Here is a 15,011-nt window from a genome sequence, read left to right on the forward strand (position 1 = left end):
TGGCTGCCCTCTTGACTTTTTTTTGACAGTCCTTGGACTTCCCTGAATAAGGGAATGAAGGGATGGATGATGAAGATGCTACCTGCACATAGGTGAACTGGCTTACCCCTTTTGTGCAGCCATCCCTCCTTCACTATTGCTACTTCATTCATAATGACAGGATCTCCGCTGCGTTAGGTGCCGAAAGTTCCGCCACTTCGCTGCAGATAAAACAATTCGACTCCTCCTCCTCTACTTCTTTTCTTCAGCTACTCCTAACAAAAGGAGAAAAAAAACAGCACACCATCAATCTGCAGTAAACAAAAAGGCAGGTAAAAATACGAATATGTGATGAAGATTTATTTTGCTTGAAAACATGTGCAGAATACAGAGCAAAACACACAACTGGAAGAAAAAGAAACTACAGCAAAGGGAGTGACACTGAGTAAGAATCCCTGCACATTGACGGGATCCGCAAATATGGAAATGATTTTAGTAGTTAGATGCTACATCACTTGGACAGAAAGAAAGAAGTCTCAATAAGATCTTGAACTATGGAGTATTACCAAGATGCAATTTCCTCAGCACCACATTTTTAACTGAAGACCAGTATTTATATCTTAGTTGATTTCTTAAACATTTTGCATCACTCACTGTTCAGCTGTTTTGGGACTTTAGATGACTCGTATCTCACACTGAAAACTGTCATGGCTGCATCTGCCTGTAAAACCTAGGTCTGAGAGCTTTCTAAGTCTCAGTCTTGTACTATTCACCCTAGCCTTATGGATGAGACTACTCTACAGGGCCCAGCCACCAGATGCAGAAATTTGTCCCAACCTTGGATTCAGATAAATTCTTGAAAACTTGCAAGTGAATATTGGTGACTTTGTAGAACATAAAACAAAGGTAAGATTCATCTGCTTGGTCCAAGTGGTTTCTTTGCTTTTAGCTCAATGCAGCATGGGACCCCAGCCACTGTAGTTTATAAACCATGGTGTATAGCTTAGAATTGTGTGAACCCGGCTAACTGGGTCTGTTTATTTGGGCAGGGGAAATTACATGTTTGTTGCTGTTGCTCTCACTACTCCCCACTTCTTGCTTTGTATGATACTGAAACCTCAATTTACCAGACTTTGATGTAACAGACTTCCCATGCAACAGACTCTGTTTTGTAAAAAACTAGAACGTTGGCAAAACGATTAAATTGAAATCCTCTTCCCAATGCCTTCTACATAGCGGAACTAGTTTTTTCCCCCCTTTATATGGAATATATTTTAATTACAATTTGATTGAATTATCAGAAATTAACTACAAATGCAAATATTTGCTACAGCTAGACAAAGAATACACTATGAGTCACTAAGAATCTCTAAGTTTAAAGGTAAGACTGACTGGATTCTGTTCCAGATAAGTCCAATACTATAGTTGCATTTTCTGGAGAAATGGTGAGAGTGAAAGGGTGAGAACAGCTAAGAAATTATGAATAGCAGCAGCTTTGGTGAATATTCCAGATGTATTCACTATGCATTTCTTTAAAAAAAAAAGTGCTATAGGACAACCCAGTTCTGAAAATTGCTGGTAAATCCTTCTGGAGTTCATTGGCAAAAAAGGTAACAATACCTTTGAATCAGTTTTGTTGATCAGACTTTTAAAATACCTGAAGTTTTGCAAAAACTATGTGGATTATCTAAGACTGCTGAATGACAATCTATTTAATTAAAATACCTTCTGAGTTCATTGTTTTGGGCCGCTGTATTAGCTGCATCTGAAACTCCTGAATTAGTAATATTATTAGGAAAAAATTTGTAAATGTCTAAATCTACATTTTTTACCATTGGAAAGTTGTATTAAGATAAATATAGGAAATGTGCACATTATTTGGAACATGAGTTGGAATATCCTAGTTTAACTCATCAATGGGTTGCAGTTTTATAGAACGTTAAATTAATAACACATAATCTTCAGGTTCAATTAATTAAATAGAATATTATTTTTGAGACTACTGTATATGGCAGAGAATGTGTAGCAACAGCTGAGTTTCAATCTCTGCATGCTGGAAGCATAGTTATGTTTTTCTTATCTATGTGGTCACTAAGAGTTCACAACAACTTGATGGCACATAATCAAATCAATAGAATCTAGTGTTTGTCAAATATGATACATATATATGAGAGAAAAGAGCAGAGGACTAATGATGAGATCTTACTGTAAGAACTGCTACCATGAGAAGTTGGACTGTCTTAACTCAACTTAAAGCTGAGCTTTATTTTCCCATATTGTATATAGATGGCTGAGGCTGACAGGGGACAATTTGCTGACAATCACAAGGGGATCTGACAGCAGAGGGAAGATTTAAAACCAAGACATTCACAATGCCAATTGAAGCAGGTTTACACACAGTTCAAATGACCATTTCAGTTTATTAAGCTAGGATATGTGCAAGCCTTAAGTCTACACACACAGCCCTGCTCTTCTTTCTTTGCTTCTCAGTGTATTGCAATTAATTCTGGAAGTCTTCAGAATTATGGGAAATTGGATACCAGGTTTAAAATAAGCTTCGACCTTAAAGACTATGGTTTAATATGAGGCTTACTCTGAATCTGGTATTTATTTTTTCTCAGTTCAGATACAATGGGATACTATGATTAAATAAAAACCTCCAGAATTGGTCAGCATGAACCTAAGTGCACCTGCCAGGCTCCTTTTCCTAGAAGAAAGTTCTGAAAGTTTTCTAATAAATAAGCATTAAATAGGAAGTTGGCATACTTCAAAACATACCATCAGTCTCTGCTATCAACTTCACAGGCTCCACAGACATTGCTAGAAAATAAAAATGACGCATGGCTGCAACTCAATGCTTCATAAATAAAGAAATCTACCTCTACAGAAAAAGAGACAAGTTGAGCTCAATTGGTGGACATCTTTATCTTAGGATGGATTAATAGAGAGCATTCTGGGGCAATCATGAGAAAAATGGAAAAATCAGTATAATTAATACAAGTTTTGAATCAGTGGGACCCACTGATAAAAGCCCTAACATCAACTCAAATTAAAATCTCATCACATATTGATGTTAACAATGGTAATTGGGACTAGAATTTCCATTGCCAAGCGATGCGGTCATAAAGCACGGCATCACATGACTGCATCACTTAGTGACGGCAATCCCAGCAGTCCCCATTGCCATTGTTAAGCGAGGATTGCAGGTCGTTAAGTAAGGACCTCCTTCTGACTTCCTGCCGGCTTCCAACAAGCGAAGTCAACAGGGAAGCCGGCAGGAAGTTGCAAGTCCTGGGAGGCTTGCAAGCAGGCCACCAGGCGGATAAGTGGCTCTCGCAGCCTGGAATAAGCACAGCCAGGCTGGGGGTGCCTCCTGCTGGGTGTGGAAGGGTGAGCAAGTGGCTGCTGCAGTGCCACGTGAGCACAGCTGGGCTAGGGGTGTCTGCTACCGGGGGCGGGAAGGTGTGCAAGCCACCCTGCACTCCACCGCCCCCAGCTGAATGTCACCATCTTCTTCCTTTTGCTGCTGACAAGGCGTGCCTGACCTGGCCCTTTGTGAGGCAGCTGCTGACCATATGAGACCTTCTTCCTGAGGCCTTGCGTGACTTCAAGGCTGGGAACAGCCTAGGGAAGAAGGCCTCATGGAGGGTCAGGCCAGGCGCACCTCATCAGCAGGGGGAGGAAGACAGTCAGCTGGGGGCGGTGGAGCACAGGGCAGCAGGGGTGGCAAAGTGTAGGGTGGCCAGAAGGGCAGAGATGGGGGGAAATAGGGTGAGGGGAAAGTTAAAGCACACCCTGCGGTCATAAATGCAGGCAAGCTGCCAAGCACCTGAGTTTTGATCATGTGACCGTGGGGGTGCTGCAACGGCCGTCATTTCAAGGACCAGGCATAAGTACCATTCGTTCAGCACCATCATAACTTCGAACAGTGGCTGGATGAATGGCCGTTCAGCGAGGACGACCTGTACAATAATGAAGCTGAAACCAGCCTAGGAAAAAGCTGCTCACTCCTAGCTCACCATGGCTGAAAACTTCAACAAGGAAGGGCTTCTTTCTTTTGGAAGTAATAGTTAACAAAGAAACAGCAATATGGAAGTTTCTGTTGCAGTAAAAAGCTGCTATCTACTGAGTTCAAAAACAGCAGTTCAGAGAAAGCCGTATCTTTTCCTCTGAAAAACACTCAGAACAAAACAAAAACTTAGCACCTTAGCAACGAACTTCTCACTGTAGTTACTTTTCCTTTAAGGAACTGTCTTATCTACTGCTTGTTAACACAAGTGAATGTAAATCTATGCAAATTCACCAAGGAAATGAAACAAAAGTCTATTATCAAGAGAGAAAAACCCCATCTCCAAGCACAGCATTGTAGCTGAAGCTGAAGGATCTTTCATATCCTTAGTTTTTAGCATTCCCCCACTCAATATTTTGTAAAGCTGCCTTGCACTGGCTCACACAGGATGTACTTCTCATCTGATGACTGCAGTATCAGGCAGTACTTCACAACTGTAAATACAGCCATTGCTTCCAGTCATGTTTTTCAACTGAGTCCACTCAGCAACTAGTTAAATCAATCAGTTGATCTAGAGGCATCCAAAAACTAGTATAACTATAGGGGAGCAATCTACAAACCATGGGCTATATGTGGCTTGTTTGCGGCCTCCTCAAACTGCATCACTAAATTTCACTGTAAGTGGTTGGCAGTGTTTTGGTCTTTGATAATCCAAGGAGATTTCAGTTATCTTTTTAATCCCACCTAATCATCTTTCCATTATCTTTCCCTTCCTCTACTTCCTTCAACCTTGCTAGGTATAGTTTTTTCTAATTCATCATCCACTGACATCACAGACCCTAAGTATATTTCTGCTTGTTGACCACCATTTTAAGGGTGCAGACCTTAAACCTAAACCATTTTAGTTTTATTGGGTCCTTCCTTTCACTGGATCTTTTTGCAATGTACGCTGTACAATGTAACTGTGCCCAAATCCATAATTCAAAGGCGTCTGTTTCTTACTCTTTCTCAGTGTCCAGCTTTGAGAGCTGTACATTAATACTGGAACTACTGCTTTAAATATGAACTTTGTAGTCACAAAAACATCCTTTTCCTTCAAAGTTTTGTCCAAGTTTGTCATTACTTTCCTCCCTAGAATTTATCTACTTCTTCAGCACATAGTCCATAGTTATCTTTATTCTTGAGTTCAAGAAAATAAATATACTTACCACTTTCATGTCTTCACTGTAACTATAAATCTGTTAAGCATGCTGGTCGATATTAAAGGTAGTGCTTGGGTTACGACAGCAATTGTGGCAGTGGTAAAACATGACATCACATGACTGCAATTCTGTCAGTCCTGATTGCTGTCATAACCCCAGAATGCACAAGTCATTAAGTAGGAAGAGGCAGGTATTCCAGGTAAGGAGTGCGGGGGGGGGTGTGTGCATGGGTGCCACAGGCGGGCACTGGGGAGCGTGGGCGGGTCAGTGGGGGCTGTGGGAAGGCCAGTGGAGGTTGTGGGTGGATCGGCAAAGGCCATGGCAGGTGCTGCAGGCAGGTGCACACTATGAAGTGCGGGTGGGTGAGTGGTGCTATGGTATACGACATCCCTGGGATCTCGTACTCCACAGCAGGCTCCTCAGGAGAAAAGTGGCGGGAGTGACTTAGTGGGGCAACCTGCAACTTCCCTGCTGGCCTCCCCGTTGACTTTGCTTGTGGGAAGCTGGCAGGGAAGGTCAGAAATGGAGATCACAAGACACAGCTCGCTATAATGTCGTAATCATGAGCCAGCCACCCAATAAACGTAAGCCAAGAACTACCTGTACCTTTGTCTTCTTAATACTGAATATTAACCCAGATTTTTCACTGTGTCTTCTCTTTCTATAACTCTCCCAGTTCTTTGTTTTGCACAAGTACACTGAGTCTGTTTCTTACACTGGCCTTATATTCTGACTGTATCTTGTCCAGGCCAAATTTTGCGGCATACCTCTGTTCTTAATTTTCTCAATTTAAGCCATATATTATGGTCGGTTCCACAATTAGCACCAGTAAAATGTCCTGACTGAATGGATTGTACTTTTCCATCATATATTTATTCTTATGTGCAAGGGCTGTGCAATGTATTGGACTCAGTTACAAAAATGTGTTTTGGAGCATGCAATGGCACTTGTCTGAAACTCTTTAAAACAGCTGCATTTTCCCCCAGTATTGCATGGCAGCTGCTTTAAAGAGCACAATCAGGAGCTATGTTGCCATGTACTCCACAGCACCTTTTTGGACTCAAATCTGAAGTGCTGCGCAGCCCTATTATGTAATTTGTTTGATTCTAATGCTCTGAATCTGGTGATATCCATGTATAGAGTTTGCATTTATGCTGCCTGAAGCAGTTATTCAGAATGAACCAAGAATTTTCTTTGCAAAACTCTATTTCTTGTGATTGCATTTATCCAATCCAAGCCTTATTGTAATTTCAGATTCTTCCATTTCTCTACCTTTGGCATTCCAATCACCCATTAGTACTACTGTATGTTACTGGCTAGATAATGAAACGTTTGCAAGAAAAGAACCAAGCTCAGAGAACCCCAAGGACTTCACAGTTCAACCCTGAGCTACACATATTCGCCTCTACTGATAGCCAACACAGTTTGATGCTCTTCCCCAGTACTAATAGAGTGCTTTCTTACTTGATATGGCAGCTATACTCACATAAAAGTCCACAGAACCATGTCCATATAGCTTTCTTGGCACAAGGCAGAAATAGTTTGCCTCTGACTTTTATCCAGGTCTGATTCTGAAGTTCCTTCTCCTAACCTGACATCAATTGATGTGATGGAATGGAATTATGAAGGCCAGGCTCAGGGAGATAAGCGTGTTCTTAGTTCACTGGAGGAGCGTGGGAAGTTCAAGAGGATGAGGCTGGCACCTCCCTGAGGAATTCACGGTGTTGTGGCTGGCTGGCTTGGGAGCTAGGTTTCAGTCTGGGGAGACTGATGTCAGGTTTAGCCCAAAGAACTCCAAGAGACAATGCAAATTCAGTTCTACTGTGTTTATTAGCTACAACCTCTAGACAGAAAATCTCCCCAGACTGAAACCTAGCTCCCAAACCAGCCAGCCACAACACCGTGAATTCCTAAGGGAGGTGCCAGCCTCATCCTCTTGAACTTCCCATGCTCCTCCGGTGAACTAAGAACACACTTATCTCCCTGAGCCTGGCCTTCATAATTCCATTCTATCACAACAACCTTGCAAATAAGCCCACAAAAGTGACTAGCCTGTTGGAAACAATATTAGCCTGGCAAACAACTAGTATCTTCAAGGAGTAAAACAAATACAAGTTGCTACCAAGTGAGTTGAGGAAGGAATGATACCAATGCCTCCTGTTCTACAATTTGGTGCATCTCCATGAAAGTGAAACAAGTGCACAGAGAAATGATGAAACAATCTGTCTTCCACCAAACCTGAACTGTAGTTCAGCTATGGCTAGAAGTAAGTGATTCAATGTAAAGCTACATCAAAAGGAGGCTGGATTCACATGCTAAACCAGAAGCAATTTTGGATCTACACGCAGCCTCTTAGCAGCCCAAGAACTCATCTCTAAAGGCACTATAGGTGTTCTTCAATTAATGACCACTTGAACTTATGACTGTGCTGAATGAGTGGTAGTTACAACTGATCCTCGAAGTTCTGGCCGTTCCAGTGCCCCTGGGGTCACAATCCAGGCACTCTGCAACCAGCCCAGACTTCCAACCATCACAGCATCCTGCAGTCATGTGATCATGATTTGAGACCTTCTCTGCCAGCTTCCAACTAGCAAAGTCAATGGGGAGGCCAGCAGGAAATTGGAAGTCACAGTCACATGAAGTCCTCACTTAATGACACACAGTGATTTGCCTAATGATGGTAACCAGAGGTTGCCGGAACTGCCGTTGCTAAGCAGCATGGTCACATGACATCACACTTTATGACTGCATCACTTAGTGATGGAAATTCCGGTCCCAATTACTGTTGTTAAGCAAGGATTACTTGTACAATGACAGAAATTTAGTGGAACTTTTTTGTTGTTTTTCTGAGGTTAGGATTAATGTGGTACATGTACAAAACCAATAATTTCCTCTACCTACTAGGATTTTATTAAGTGATGTCTGCCCAAGCTTCTCATAATTTTAATAGCTAAGAAATGACTCAGTTTATTGATTTTTCAACATTAAAGATTATCTGAATGTTAAGTCTCATTTTTTATTTCTATGTTTACATGTCAGTATCAGAATTCACTTTACAGAGCAAAGCCAAGGAAAAAGTAGCAAAGTCTAGGAAGGTGAGATGGCTATCTTATATGCAGGTTTGCAAAGATGCTATGGAACTCAGTGGAATTTAGGTCTGAATACACGTGCACTGGATTGCACCACTCATCTTCCACATCCTACAGAGTTTAACTCCACACAGGAGAGAAAAACAAATTCTGAATACCTTTGCTCTAAATTAAATAGCATGCAGGGGTCAAAATAGTTCACATTCAGGAAGGAACAGAGTCAGAGCAACAATGTCATAGAAGCAACATAACATAGCGATCGACAATGATTTATTCTGAATAGGCTATAATGGAGCATGTTTGTTAATATGCAACTATGCAAAACTTAAATCTGGCCCTGAAAGCACATAACGTGTTTCCCAAATAGCCTGAACTACTAGGGAAGGTTTTCATCCCTACCATTATTTATCAAAAATAAAGAGAACAGTTTTACTGGATGAGTGATGGGACAAATTATAGAAATAAACCAATAAATAAAATGGGATGCAGATGACATCATTTGGGGAATAATTCCTAGAGTTGTTGTGAACAGGAGGCATTCAAGGTGACCACAGCTTGTTTTCTTAGCTAGTAGCCATGTGATAGAGCAGTAAAAGTAAATCAAAGTGCAAAGATGTGAAACTTCTATGAAAGTTTATACAGTACCAGAAATATGCCACCGTGTAGTTTAATAAAAGTACATCAAACATTCAGCAGCACTTCTGTCTTAATGAAGTTACACTACATTTATTTATGCATTCACCATAATATTCAAGCCACAGCCATACCCAAAATATAATTTTGATGAGAAAATACACATTGTCAAAATCCTTTTAGATCAAGACAACTGGGAATGTAAATTGGGAATGTAAGCTGCTTAGTTGGTTGAAGCAGCCGATAAGTAAATAAAATAAATAAATAAATGCATACTCTTGACAAGATGCATCCTGTTACATGCTGGGAACAGATCTATTTTTATTTTCTTAAAGCTTCCTTAGATTCTTGACAACACCTATACAGTTCTATGAAAAAGTATTCACCCCCTTTTGGATGTTATGAATTTTTACACATTACTGCCACTGAATGTTATCAGAGCTCCATGTAGGTCCTACTGATATACAAGGGGAGTTTGAGTAAACAAACACTATCAGAGCTTGGTGCCTATCGCATTTGTTTCATAAACAAAGTAATTCAATGTGTGATATGCCAGTGCAAAAAAGTAATCACTTCCTTAGTAAATGGCTATATTATCTTTATTTGCAATAAGTACAGACAACTAAATACTTCTTGCAATTGTTAATCAGTCTCTCACATTGCTCTGCGGGTATTTTGGCCCATTCTTCCATGGCAAGGTGTTTCAATTCAGTCCCTAGCATTAACTGCTTATTTTAGGTTCTGCAACATCTTGATAAGGTTTAGGACTTTGGCTTGGCCATTCCAAAGTACTGCATTCTTTCTTCCTCATCCATTTTCCTGTAGACTTACTATGTTTGCAATCACTATCTTGCTGCAGGATCCACTTATGTTTTAGTTTCAACTGATGGACAGAGGGTCTGATACTCCAATACTGTACAAAGCAAAATGTATGCTTCCTTCAATGACTGCCAGTTGTTCAGGTCTTGAGGCAACAAAGCATCCTCACGATAGTACCAGCCACGCTTGACAGATGGTATGAGATTCTTATTGTAGAATGTAATATTTGGTTTCCACCAGATATAACAACACCATTTAGTCCCCAAAATTCTGCTTCTGGCTCATCTTTCCATAGAACATTCCTCCATAAATCTAAAGGGTTATCTGGGTGCTTTTTGAAAAAACTGAGTTCTTAGTGTGCAATGGCTTCATTTTGCTATTATGGGAATCCCATTTTTACCAGAACTTTTCTGATAGTGGAGTCACAAGCACTAACTTCAGCCAAAGTGAGAGATGCCAACAGATCCCTAGAAGTTGTATTGAGCTCTTTGTAACTTCCTGGACAATTTATGCTGTGCTTTGGGAGTCATTGTGGTAGGGTAGCCTCTCTTAGGAAGATTCACTATTGTCCAAAATCATCTCTGTTTTAAGATTGCATCTCTGACTGTAGAAGGATGGAGTCCCAGAGCTTTAGAAATGGGTTTGTAACCTTTTCCAGACTGATAGGCATCAATAACATTTTATGGAACGTAGCACTCTCTTTAAAATCAGTGATGAGAACATCATTGTGAGATTTATATTTGGCGGGGCTGGCCCAAGTCAGCCCTGGTTGTTTAATGAAGTATTCACTCAACTGGCTTTAGTTATCCCTTTAATTGAATTGACTGACCCGGGGCAATTATTTTTTAAACTGGCATATCACATGATGAATGATTTTATGAAATAAATGAGACAAACATCAAACTCCAGTGTTGTTTGTTTACTCAGACTCCCTGCTCTGTGGCTTAGCAAGAGCCACATAAAGGTCTGATAATATTCTGCGGCCAAGATATGCAAAAATTCCAAAAATCCAAAAGAACTTTGTGTTCAGCAACATATCTTTCCAATCTGTTGTTCCCACCATGCTTTCTGCAAAGTGCATGTAAAGAAGCAACAATACAAACACCAAGCAGGGAGCTTCATAAAACTTGCCCGGGTGGGAAACATTTGCATTCTCAGCAGGCCACTGTATTCTGCAAATCAAACCTAGCTCTTGCAAGGATGGAGATGGTTCTGGGTATGCTTCGTACTCAGTCACAGCATGCTTTGTTTAGAGTACTGTGTAAACTCAGCTTCTGCAGCTTCTAAGGTCATGCAAACTATAGCTTAATATGATAAAGTTAAACATTGTAAGACTTGCTTTATTTAAATGTAGTATTGTAGTCTTCCCAATCCTGGGCCCTCTCCAGATATGGGTACCAACACCCAAAACCTGTGGTCAACATAGTCTTTGTTGGGAATTCTGGGAGTTGAAAATTAGGTATCTGGAGGACATCAGTTTTGGATTAGGCTAGTTATTGGATACAGCAAAACCTCAGTTTAGTGGACTTTAGATGCAAAGATCAAAATTTCTATTCAGACCTTTCCCCCCAAATAACAGACAAGTCCATTATATTTCATATAGTCTAGATGAGAAAGTTAAATTTACAACATCTGCACACATTCTAAGCAAACAATATACATTTTTACAAATGAGGTACTCGTGTATTTAATGGATAGTTGAGATTAACGGTCACATCTCTCTTCAATTAGTCCAGTAAATCAAGCTTTTACTGCAACTCAGAACTGGCTAAATCACAAAGTATGCTGAGCCAGAAACACCACAGGATGATATGGCTGGGGAACAAGCTTCGGGTAAAGGCAAGAGCAAAGAGCTACAATGCAAGCAGATGGAGTAGCTGGGGCTTTCCCATTTTTGTCTGGATTTTAGAGTGAATAGCATTGGGGATATTTTATTTTTCAAAAACTGTACAGTATTAAGCCTATTTTGGGGCTTATATTGTAATTTTCATGTTATCTCAAAATGGTAGGAATTCATGCCTCTGATTTTCAATCAAAAGGAAGATGACAATATTTAAAGGCTGCAAATTGTTTACCCCTTAGGTAATGTGCGAACATGATTTACAAGATTGGCTAGGTTCATATAACATGTGCATGCTATTCAACAGTTTGAAATACAAACAAATCTGTATTTTAGAAAGCACCCCTTAAGTAAGATTGATTGCAAAGGTACTCTACATTTTTAAAATATGCATGAAAGCTCAATATAATAAAGTTACAAATTTAAATAAAACATTTCAGTACTATATGCTCCTATGCCATATTTCAACCAGCCAGCCATGCTCTGTTCCAGGAGGCATCATCGGTTCAGGATGAAGTACATCTCCACCCTGAACTGAGCAGGAGATGCAGCAAAGTTCCTAACCTAATGTTTGGAGGATGAGAGGGACTAGATGGGATGAAACAGGGTGAAATGCCATTCTAAGAAAACAGTAGCTGTTATTCAGAAATCCTCTGGCTCCATATTAGTCCCAACTCTAGCTCTTTAGAAAGAGCGAGTGTATGATCAGGGTTCTCTTAGACTTCAGGTTTCTGAATAACAGCTAGTAGAGCCCAGGAGAACCTTTCCTTAGCTTTGGATGGTGTGCCAGATGCAACTGTTTTTAAGTGAGATACCCTGAAGACAATCACTCACACCCTTATCACCTTACCACTGGATTCCTGCAACGTGGTCTTCGTGGAGCTGCCTTTGAAGACTGCTTGGAAACTACAGCTGGTTCAAAATGCAGTTACCCGTTTGCTGATGGGCAACAGCCATTTTAGCAGAATAAGAGTTATACTGTGAGGGCTGCACTGGTTGCCGGTAGGTTTCTAAGTACAGGTCAAAGTGTTGTCTGACCTATAAAGTCCTTCATGTCTTAGGTCCTTGTTGTCTTTGGACTGTTCCAAATAGAATTTGCTTCTCCTGCACATTCAACCTGGGAAGGTCTACTTTGGATCTTACCCTCCAAGTTGTGGGGAAGGGGGATTGGGCAGCACCTTTTCAATGGCTACCCTGGTCCTATGGACACCCCTCCCCCGAAGTTAGGATGGCCTCCTCTCTATTGTCTTTCAGGAAAAAGTTGAAGACAGTCCTCTTGCATCAGGTTTTGGGAGCACAGCTAGGCTTGGTGGTTGATATTCCTTTTATCCAGCGCTGGGTTCTTTGTTTATAATTTTATGTGAAAGTGTATTATTTTATGTATTTTCATGCCTTGAGTCTATGACTGGGATGGCACATGAATTCTGTGAAATAAACAAAGAAGAAGTTTCCTACCCATCCTGCCAAGAGCCTGCCATTTTTTTGAAGATAAATTTCTATTCTAGAACCACAGACTTTTACTAAAAAAAATCCAAGGTGACAGAAACTTGCTTCAGCCTTGTTTAGATTCATATGAAATCTACCCTTAAAGCACAATATAATCTAATCAAATACTTTTTTCCTCCTTTAGCTGTCCCTGTTTCCCTTCATTTTTTAGAAGAAGGTCCTCAGAGAAAGGGAAGGAAAAAAATCTGAAGCTGAACTACAGAGAGATGGGGCAACCAATAGCCCACATGGAACTGTCCCACAAAATGCCTCATTTTTTAGTGTTTTTCTTTGGCAAAATTAAGAATAAATCTTAACTAGCTCCCCATCCCCATCCCATAGTTCCAAATTCTGCCACAAAAATTCAGTTGCTCGATTTTTGTTTTTCATTTTGGGGAGAGTAGTAAGAGTGCAAATAAAAGTGGTTTGCCTCCCAAAGGCCTCCTACTCCCATTTACATCTTTAAAACTGCACAAAACCTGCAAAAACAGCCACCCTTGGTTGTATCACAGCCTCTTGCCAGAAGGCTGACCCCTCAAATACTGCCCACCCCTCTACATAATAAAGCTAAAGAGTTTATTCTGTAACTGGAAGGTGTCTATTAAACAACATGTTAAAGAAAGAAATACAGAGCAGCAAAGTAGCTTTAAAGTTAAGACTCCCTAAAGTCAAGCTTGACTCCTAGATCTACATAGACAAGTCTAGGTAGTTTTCTTGGCAATAATATACAAGTGGTTTACCATTGCCTTCTTTCAAGATATTTTTTTCAACTACCCCATCTAGTCTATAGCCCTGGAACTCTCTAGTGGTCTCCTAGCCAAGTACTAGCCATTTTTGATCCTGTTTAGCTTTTTACAACATCAGCATAATCATTAGTGCTGCCATGTGCTGTAGATGGCTGCCTCCTATTACATCAGATCACTGATCCATATAGCCTATTCCTCTTTATTAAACCATCATAATTTCACAGTAAAATCAGGGGAAATTTCTCCTGTCTTATTTCACAAGAACTTTTTGAAACAGAGAAATTTGGGGCTCTTAACATTACCTGACTCATCTCACTCTAATCTCCTTCCTGTTTAGGATGGCATAAATGGAGTTTATCTAGTCATCTTTGCAGAATCATAGATGATGTTAAACCAGCAGTAGGCCATCTGTGACCTTCCAAATATATTACAACTCCCAGCATATCTAAGGAAGTGTGGTCAACAGTGAAGGATGATGGAAGCTGTAGTTCAGTAATATACAGAATGCTATAATGTGGTTCAATATACACAGGTTTGGCACCCTGTTTGAACCCAGGCACTATGATTTGCAAACCATGGTTTATGGCTTAATGCACTGAAAACAAAGGCTAAATCAAGTTTCAACATATATGACATCAACAAGTAGCAGTACCATTTTTAATTCCCTGGGAATTGTTTTCACTTGATCTTCAGCTAGAAAGATATGCACAGGGTGTATGTGTGTGTGTAAAAATGGCACTGTTTAAACCTGCCACTGCCACAATGCTAGATCCCTTTTTCCTGAATGTTATCACAACAAATTTAAGGTACAGCTTGCTAACTGTGGGTTTCTTATTAAGCTTCTCATGTAAACATGGCCATAGTGCAGGAGAAGAGTTTCAATGCCCTCCACATAAACAAGAGCTAAGAAGTCCCCCTAAATGGACTGCCTGTGAGACATTCCTGTAAATTAACTAATTGGTTACTGTCACAAAATGCCACTCTCCATCAACAGTCACTTAAAATGTCAGTTCCAAAACAAGAGACTCCTTTTCTTTTTGGCATTTACATGGGAAGATGACTATACTAGCTACTTTTTATTAATTCACTTTGTATCACTCTTCATCAGAAAAATGAAAGATTACAAAACTAAAATAAAATGCAGGCAAATTTAAAATACGCATTATAAAACCTTATACAAAGGCAGCAAACACATCAAAACAAATAAAA

The 15,011-nt window shown here is 40.2% G+C and overlaps 1 protein-coding gene across 1 annotated transcript in view; it reads right to left on the reverse strand.

The window, feature by feature from the left end:
• Positions 1-15,011, reverse strand: part of AKT1 (AKT serine/threonine kinase 1) — a 116,905-nt gene that overhangs the window by 94,924 nt on the left and 6,970 nt on the right. The window contains exon 2 of the mRNA XM_088149769.1: positions 107-254. Within this exon, the coding sequence (XP_088005895.1) occupies positions 107-152 (46 nt within the window). The 5' untranslated portion in view covers positions 153-254. The remainder of the gene's footprint in view (positions 1-106; positions 255-15,011) is intronic.

The sequence above is a fragment of the Python bivittatus genome, unplaced genomic scaffold, assembly GCF_059951505.1.
Source record: "Python bivittatus isolate LINGU-HERP-01145 unplaced genomic scaffold, Pbiv_v1 ctg000580_np1212, whole genome shotgun sequence".
Taxonomy (NCBI): Eukaryota; Metazoa; Chordata; class Lepidosauria; order Squamata; family Pythonidae; genus Python; species Python bivittatus.